General features: G+C 39.6%; 1 protein-coding gene across 1 annotated transcript in view; it reads right to left on the minus strand.

Moving 5' to 3' along the window:
• Positions 1 to 735: 735 nt before the first annotated feature.
• LOC117946465 (TGF-beta receptor type-2-like) overlaps positions 736 to 9,447 on the minus strand; it is a 56,758-nt gene continuing 48,046 nt past the window's right edge. The window contains exons 9-10 of the mRNA XM_034874631.1: positions 6,201 to 6,328; positions 736 to 1,693 (exon numbers count right to left, since the gene is read on the minus strand). Coding sequence (XP_034730522.1) covers positions 1,433 to 1,693; positions 6,201 to 6,328 — 389 coding nt within the window. The 3' untranslated portion in view covers positions 736 to 1,432. The remainder of the gene's footprint in view (positions 1,694 to 6,200; positions 6,329 to 9,447) is intronic.

A 9,447-nucleotide genomic window follows, 5' to 3' on the forward strand; every position in this document is an offset into this window, starting at 1 on the left:
AGTATTCTTCTTCTTTTGTGTCTGTGAAAAAAGCATGTTTACTGCCTCTAAACCAAGGGGGAATGTAACTAGTGTACGTATATATTTTACAAAGATTCCTTTTGGCCATTTTTGTGTTTTTTTCTGCACTCTTTCCTAAATTCGAAGTTGTTGTCCATTATCCCATCTTCTTTCAGTCACTGTGTATTCTGATTTGTTTGCCTGATTAATCAATTATTTACTAATCTGTATCAAGCATCGAACCATTCTAGAGAGAAATGCAATGCATGTATGAATCGACAATTTTTCCCTCCCCTACTGTCAACTTCTTCCTAGTTCTGTTTACAGAGTCAGCTCAGAAATTAAATAACACAACGAAAAGTGGCAGAGATAAACTACTTAACAGCTTAGCTAGTTTGCTAAAATATACTTTTGAGATTAGGCCTTCTCATGAGAGTAACTAAAAAAATAAAAAAATAAAAGTGTTCACTACAGTCTTCAGTAGGTTGTATCTTGCTACCAGGTTTAACTGAATGTCAGCATGAATAAGAAAATAACAGCTTCAAATAGACTGCAGAAATATATTTAATTAAAAAGATTTACAATATTTTACAAATGACACATACTGTATGTAAGGCGGGGTGAAGAAATCTTTGGCACACTCCTCAGTTCCCTGTTGATATTGAGAAACACATCTCCACAAGGTCTTTTAATCTGCATTCAAAGAGAAGTAATTGGATTAAATTCCCTTGTTGGTTGATTAGTCTCATATGTATGTTTATTGTCTCTATGTACATTGTGCTTGTTCATCTGGCACAGAAGATTTGAGTATAGCTGGGTAAAAACAACACAGTAAAACACACACACACACACACACACACACACACACACACCTTTGGATTACTGCTTGGGTGGATGAAGTCCATGGCATTATTAGTGTTAAAGCAATATTTATCTCTGCTGACACTCTCAAAGTGGGACACACAAAGACACTTTATGCACAAACTACCCCTAACTCCAAAATGTTAGACTGCATGAACAAAGGTCTGTAATGCATAAGTATCACATTGTAAAGTGCACATCAAATATATTTGGTTTAATAGTTATTGCTCTGTTCCTTTCTCATAAAGAGGGCCTGTGTGACTATTAACAAAATACTGTCTCAATGTTCAGCTCATCTTTGGAAGCTTTTAGTTAACTTTTTGGCTCTTTACATTTTCCGCTGATTAAGACAATTTGTTACATTTCATAAGCGGTTAAGACCAAAAGCATCACCCAGAGATCCACTTTGCCAAGCTAGAAAATGGCATGACACTGGAAATCAATTCAAAGTATTTGGATGCAGGAGCTCAACTCCTAAACATCATAGCTGAGTCTTTAATTTCATCAAAGCAGAATAAGTGCACTTGTTGAAAAATCTTCCACAGAGTCCATGAAGATGTAAAACGTTGTCTCACTTCTCGTCGCTAACGGAACAGTCCACAGATATGATGTCCTGTATTTCTGGGATTTTCACCTCCTCTCCTGGGATATCCACCTGAATCGGGATCTTCAGCTCTGCAGGGATCTTCTCTGCTGAAGAACTGCGGCTTGACAATTTGTCTATCTCATCCTCCAACTCAGAGATCCGTTCAGCGACGCAGTGAGCAGTGAGTCGGGCCTCTGGGTCGTGGTCCCAGCATTCCATGATGGTTGCACAGATCACTGCCACACCCTGTACTCAGATGAAGAGAGCAGTGATATTAGACTCCATGCTAACTACCACTATTACTCATATGATGATTCAATGTGCTTTGCTACACGACCAGGAGAGCTATTCTTCAGGCTACGCAGAGATCTCCGCCCGCTGTCTTGGGCAATAAAATCCCCTTTTCCTCAGACAACTTCACGGTCAAGTGTCTCTAAGCGTTCTAACAAGCCATGGATTGAATCAGCTAGCTTGGACAAAGTGATTACTAATGAAGAATAAAGCGTTGCAGTACAGAACTTTAAAAAAGAAATCACTGGGCTGTGATGGGATTCCCTCAGTATTCGATGCAACTTTGGGAACACTTGGGCCGTTTGCTTCTTCTTCTCTATTGAAAAGGGTGAATTTGCCAGGGATGTTAACACAGCCTTAATTTCCTTACTCCTGAAAAAGATAAGGATCCTACAGAGTGCTCTAGCTCTCGACCTCTGAGCCTGCTTAACAGTGATATAAAAATCATTGCAAAGCTCCTAGCCCGTTGTTTAGAGTCTCATATGGCAAGATTTGTGAACTCCGACCAATCAGGATTCATAAAAACAAAACTAGCAGATAATGTTAGACGCCTTTTCCACATTGATGATGAGGCCAAAGACAGTATAAGCCCAATTCCACTTCTCTCTCTTGACGCAATGACCCCCAATTCCCACAAGATGCGTAATATGTAACATATCATTAGCACCTACTGTACTTTATTACCCTATTCAATCCTATTGTATTTCTCATCCGATTGTATGGTACAACTGGTATTCCTAACAAATTGGGCCAAGGCCTAACACCATATCATAGTGCAAATTTGACTTATGTCCGGGGTGTGACACAGGTGTGATATGACAGCCTTGTTCTGCTCATGTGTTAATCATTCTAATACTTGATTTAATTTTAGTTGTTGGTTGTATTTTACCAAAAACATACAGTATGTGTCCCCAGCACACACTTACCACTAGTTTCGCAATGTGTTAGTTTACAGCTTGTGAATGTTGGATGAAATTCCTTAATTCCTTCAAACCTTTATTTAACCAGGATAAAAAACTCCTAGAGATTAAAAATCTTTTTTACAAGAGTGTCCTGGCAAGTGGCAGCAGCACGGTTTCAAATAGACACAGAAACATTAACAGGTAAGTACATGAACACACTTCCACATACCATAGTCAAAAAACAATGTCATCATAAAAACCTGGGTCCTAAATCATTTAAAAACAGTGACATACAGACTAACTTTTTGCAAGGTCCAATTAAAAATCCTTTAAAAGAATAAAATAAGGCCAACTCCTTCAACTGTAGTTTATTTGAAGCTGATTCCATGCAGATGGTGCTGCAAAATTAAAAGCCTTTGTTGCTACAGAAAGTGCGGGCTATAGGGACTGTCAAGAAAAACAGATCCTGTGAGCGCAGGTGATATGTCCCTGCAGACCTCAGGAGGATGTAAGTGTCCAGATAAGGAGGACGAAGTCCTAATACGGCCTTATAATTAAAAAGATCCCAGTGCATCCAACGCCAAATGGAGATGGAGAACCACCTGACCCGAGAACACAGCAAACAGTGATGAGTGAGAGATTTGAAATTTGTGATGAATCTCAAGGCTGAAACACAGTGTCCAAAGCATGAAGACACTGGGAGGTTGAATGCATTTATAAAATATCACCATAGTCCAAGACAGACAAGAATGTTGCATTTACAAGTTGTTATTTGCTTCAAAAGATCAACAGGACTAGATTCTAAAGAAAAAACATAACTTCAATTTCAGTTTTTTAACCATGCAATGTAAAAGACAGTGATTGGTCAATGGTAATGCACGAGTATTTGTAATGTGACACTTCTTTGATTTCTGTACCAGAAAGTGTACTAATGGTTGGGACATTGTTTTTAGTAAATTTTCCCACAGTAAAAGTCATGACTTTAGTTTTTTTTAGAGTTTAGAACCAATTTTAAAGTAGCCAGGTTATGTTGCAAGATGTTAGTAGTAATATAATAGACAATAGAGAACAGTGTTATCAGCATAGTAATGATGAATTTCCATACTATTGCAGAGGTTGTTTGTATGAATGATAAAAAGAGGCCCTATGATTAAGCCTTGAGGCACCCCTTTTTGAATTATTTAAGGAGGCAGAAGTGAGGCCATCTAGTTGCACATATTGTGTTCTCCCTGATAGGTAACTGTTGAACCATCTCTATGCTTGTTCTGATAGTCCACTAGAGGTGAGCCTTTAAAGGAGTATGTTATGGTCCATTGTGTCCAAAGCTTTTGAGAAATCAATAAAGAGTGCTGCACAGTGCTGTTTATTGTCCAAGGATTGACCAGGTCACTGACAAATTTTGAAACATCTGTTATTGTACTATGTTGTTTCCTGAAACCGGATTGAAATTCAATCAGAATATTTTTATTTTTGTTTGCAGGGTCACCACCTTTTTGAAAGGGGAGAACATTGGCAGAATTGCAGGTGGCTGGTACTTGGCTACAGCACCCCAACCTTTTTTTGGTCCTTCTATTCTAAATAAGTTATACCCACCTACAGACACATCATTATCAGAAATAGATTTATTGAGCCAAGTTTCACATAAAACAAAAACATCAGCATTGGTTGAAAGTACCCAGATATGAACTTTATATATTTTGCAAACCAGAACATTCAAATGACAAAATCCCAGGCCCTTTCTGCATTTAAAGCTTTCAGGGGTGTCAAATGACAGATTTTGCTCTGGGCCCGGATTTGGGTGGACATTCCCAGAAATTAATAGCAGCAATATAAGCAAAAGTCTCTGTTTAGGCAGTTTACAATGACGTTGAGTGCGGATGACTGCCAACTTAAAAAGGGCTACTCCTTGAGACCCCAGATGGTTTTGCGGAGCCATAACACAGCTTAGAAGTTGCACTTCTGATGTGCCAGAAATGTCCAAAACATAAAGCGAAATACATGCCGATGTTCATAAGAGTATGCACATGTTTCTTTTGTAAGTGACAGATACATTTGTAAGATATTACAATAGTGTTCAAGGGTGTCAGGGTGTAATAACCAAAACGGAGTTGAATATTAATTTGGTAAGAATAATGAATCATGGAATGTTTTATGTGCAAAGTAGCATAATTATGTTTTGGTTGGAATTGAAGTATGTTCATGGATTAAGATTATTCTAAAGAAAGTCAAACCATTTATCTCAGTATGTGTTCTATAGCCGTCTTTTCTATCCTTTTATATGCTTTGTTCATGTATAAATAATATGTCTGTCAAGCGATTAAAATCCAACACAAATGCAGCAATGGTTCTGTTGTCTGTAACGTTTGTTTGAGAACACTGAAGGGCACCGCAAGCATTTAACCCTCTGAGCCCTGAGGCCATTTTTACAGTTTATTGTCCGTCTGGATTTATTTTATAATAAAGCTTGTAAAACATCAACCCTGTGGTCTACAGTCAAGATATGAACATCATTTTTTTAAGTACAAACTGGGTTATTAGAATATTTGGGTTGCAGTGAGGCCACTTGCATGTTAAAAATGGTTGTAGGGCCTTAAAGACAAATAACTAAATAAAACGGAACATGAATCTTTCAGATATGTATTGATATCACAGAAAGATAAGTAATGAATCAGCCATTTTCCTTTCTAAAACACGTCTCATATGTCTTGGGAGTCACACTGTGAAGAAATAATCATTATAACTTATACAGTTTACAAAATACATTGCATGCATTTTTTCAAAGAAAGTCAAGACGCTTTTGCTCTCATGACATTTACTTAGGCCAATAATAACATAATAATGTCATATTTAATGACATTACACCCACAGCAATGCTACACAAGCAAATGTGTGTCTAAATAGTGCGCCTTTAGGCCTGCCATTTAGCCAATTGGCCTTTTTGTCCCCTCTGGCCTCCCATACAAGGGGGGTGACGTTATCTCCCATATATGGGCATACTGGGGCCTGTATTTCCTGTAAACAGACACAGAGGAGAGACGGAGCAACGAGCTAGCGACAGAAATGAGCCAAACCGCGATGAATTATGGACATAAAGTGGATCAATCTTGGATGTAACAGTGTGGATTTAAAGCCCAACGACCCCGAAAGAGGCCGGAAGTTCCAGGCTCAATAGAAAATCACCTGTAGAGGCTAGAAAGACCTCCGGTAACCGCTAACTTGTCTGGATTTAAACGCAACCGGTGGTAAGTCAATAGCTTGTATGGATAAAAAAAATGATTAAACTATGAATCAGAGGTGCTTTTTTACGTGGGCGAGTGTCTCGGGTACAGAGGGTTAAGAACCATCAAAATGGTCAGCCTACCTGACTGTAAATTGTAAATTGTTCAATCAGTATGCTAAGCAACATTTTCTCATCTGCCTCCATCATGTTTACAAAACCAGTGTGGAACCTATGTGCCCTAAAAACAAATATAAAGTTCCTAGAAAATGATCAATATTCATTTTACAGTTAGTATCTGTGTAAATATCATTCCAGTATAGCCGCTCAGTGTATGTCTGACCTGATGCCTAAGCCAGGTGTCTGGGATGTCTGGTCTTCCTCTCTCTCTCAGCACGTTGTCCTTCATGCTCTCCACACAGGGGTGCTCTCGCACTTTAGAGCCATACGCAGGCTCGTAGTCCTTCACATCTGCAAACACAACCACTGGATCAGATATGGACTGCAAACCATCATTTAAGTCTCAAGTGCAGAAAGTATGCTCTCTTTTGTCATGTTATCTGTGCCATTATGTTTCTGTTATTTGCAACACTTCCTGCACGTAGCAATCTGTAATTTTTATGGTTAATATTTCATGTTGAATGACTAGCCGGAAAATGAGAGAGGATAACGTCAAAACCCTGAAAGATTAAAAAAACGAAACAAAAAAACTCTCTCTGGGTCCATACCTTACAAAACCCAACTCACAACCCCTTCAGTCGGCCTCAGCCTCAAAGACAAGTTTCTCAGGATCACTATAGTTGCTGCAAAGTCATGTCACTTTACCCATCTCTGGGCATGTTTACCAATATGAATTTAATATTCACTGTTAAGTAAAAAATATTGCACCAGGTCCTTGACTTCCTGACATGGGGTAAGGGTGGGTATCCACTATGGCTGTGGATTAAAAAAAATTTAATTAAACTATTACTTTTTGTCATATAGGCCAGATGGGAACTCAGCTTTTGGCCATATGTTTCCACACTTTAATGCCTCAACAGATAATAAGTATAATAATAGGTGCATGCAAAATAGCACTTTGTGCAAGAGGGCGATTTTTCCTTCATTTGTTTTGTTTATTTGTAATGGTGGTAGGGCCCCCTACTTTGTTGGGGAAAGAACAGAAAAGACGATTAAGGCAGCTACCACAGAGACCACAGTGCTATAAGACAGCAAGTCTTGGCTGAGCTCCAGTGCCTTTCTCCTCCATCTCTCTTCCTTTTGCTCTCGCTCTGGAGAGCAACTTCTGTGTAGTGCCTACACATACCGTGCTGCGCAGCCAGGCTTGAGTCTCTGATTGCTTGACCCACTCTCCCTTTCCCTCTCCTTCATCTCCATCTTACCTCTCTTCCCTTGCTGCTGCACATCTCTCTCATGTCTCTTCTAGGTACTGTCCGTAAACTATTCGGGAGAAAACTGCTTCTGAGACAGAACCCCCACCCTGAGTCTCCTCCACCCGGTCATCATACATCCTCCCAGACCAGCCATCAGACAACATCCACATTAATTCATCTATCTGCACATTCATAATGTTCATCTGCACATTCATAATGTTCATTAAATCTTTAACTACCATATGGTTGTGGTGTGGTCCATGCTAGTGAAAGCATAATATATGGTCCTGCATTAAATCAACTCCACGGGCACATACTCTACATGTAGATACCAAACTACATTTCACGGAAACTCAGACCACAGTAACTGTGATTGGTCCGTTTGGCTGTGGCTTGGTAGCATTGCATTTCACCCCACTTATTTTGGAGTTCTACATCAACAACATGAAATCAAGGAGAGGGTTAACTTCTCCTGCTACAGATTTCCCACCGTCATCAGAAAGAACAGGGGAGACACCTTGTTTCTCTCACTATGGTTCTAGAGTCACTATTCGCTCTGAAACTAAATCCTCTATGACACCCTTCACGTGAACTAGAGTGCGGATCGGGCCGGATTTTTCTGTCCGAGCCCGGCCCGCATCCGACAGAGCAGTAACCGAACCCGACCCAAGCCCGACAGGCCTTAAGATATTCATGTCCGAGCCCGACCCTAGCCCGACACAGTTAAAATCGCATTTGTTTCTCATACTAATGACACATGTACGTTTGTTTGTGTGGAAAGCCCGCTTTTATTAAAAAAAATTAAAAAAAATACCTTGCTTAACCTGAATTGATAAGCCGCCCCAATAAGAGATGCGGTAATTCAGCATTCACTCACACATATACTGTACATGTTTAGTTTAATGCCTTGCTGCCGCTGCTGAGAATGTAATATAATAGGTTTACTTGATATAGCACCTTTTACAGACAAAGTAGCAAAGTGCTTCACATGATAAAAATTTGTAAAATACAGTAAGACCCAAACAGTAAATAAGCAAGCAAAAAAGAAAAAACAAACCAATAGAAATAAAAACCCAAAAGTTATAAACAGGAAAAAAGAATGAGTTTACACAAAAAAATGTTCAATGCCTTATCGTGTTGATGTGACCGAGCCCGACCCGAACCCGAGCATCCTTTCTAAAAATCTGTTCGAACCCGGCCCGGCCCGTCGGGTACCGTCGTGCTTGGCTCGGGTATCCATCCTCTAACGTGAAAACACAAGTGTTGGCTCAGCTATTCTCCTAAAGAGATCTATGCTAACACAAATAAGAATAAATACCACTTTAGCCTGCCTTCTAGCATATCATGTATCCTATATTTAAGACTCTTTATACAATCCTAGTGTCAAAGGACCCATTGTTTAAAAAATTGCTAAGCTTCAAACGGTACATTTTTCACGGTTACAGAATTGTAAACTGCATATGCATTGCGAGAATGTAAATTCTGATGGGTGATGCAAAAGTAACTAAGGAGGGCAGAGTTTACATCTTGGCCAGGAGCAGATTACACACTGTCTTCTAAAACCGGGATCTCAGAGAATCTGAGACCTCAGAGACAATGGAAACAATGTGGCCCTCTTAAACAAAGAGAATGGTGGCCTCAATGTAACTGTAAAAGCCTTAAAGTCACACCTCCATGAGAAAATAGGTTTCACAATGGCCAGATGTTTAAAACCCTGATGTCCAATTGACTGGGGTCCCAGAACGTAGCTAATGCTGTAGCTTATTTTGAAAACAAAATGGCTACACTGCTATTCTCCCGCCGCGGAGAAGTTAGTTACTGTACAAGCGAGATAATAAACCTTCTGTTCATCATTTAAACCACAAGCACCGCGATGTAACGAGACTGTGGCATAGTGGCCCTGTGTAGACAAAGAGAACTGCTATTGTTGCAGCAAGAAGTCAGCTGTTGGCCCATGAGGGGCTGAGTAATAAACATTTCCCCTTGTTGGACAACTTCTCAGACCCTGCCATAACGGCAAGTTGGGTTAGAGACCTGCATGAACTAGAGCATTAGTTATTATCAGAACTAGGAAATTAAGATTCCAAGTGCGTTTCTGGCTATAAAGCATGCTTTGCTTTCCTCTTTCCATACTAACCTATGTGATGGGAAAATTACATAGACAAGGATTGTTTATCTGTTTTATTCAGTTGTTACTCATTCAAGGGTAAATCTTTC

This window comes from Etheostoma cragini, chromosome 6, assembly GCF_013103735.1.
Source record: "Etheostoma cragini isolate CJK2018 chromosome 6, CSU_Ecrag_1.0, whole genome shotgun sequence".
NCBI lineage: Eukaryota > Metazoa > Chordata > Actinopteri > Perciformes > Percidae > Etheostoma > Etheostoma cragini.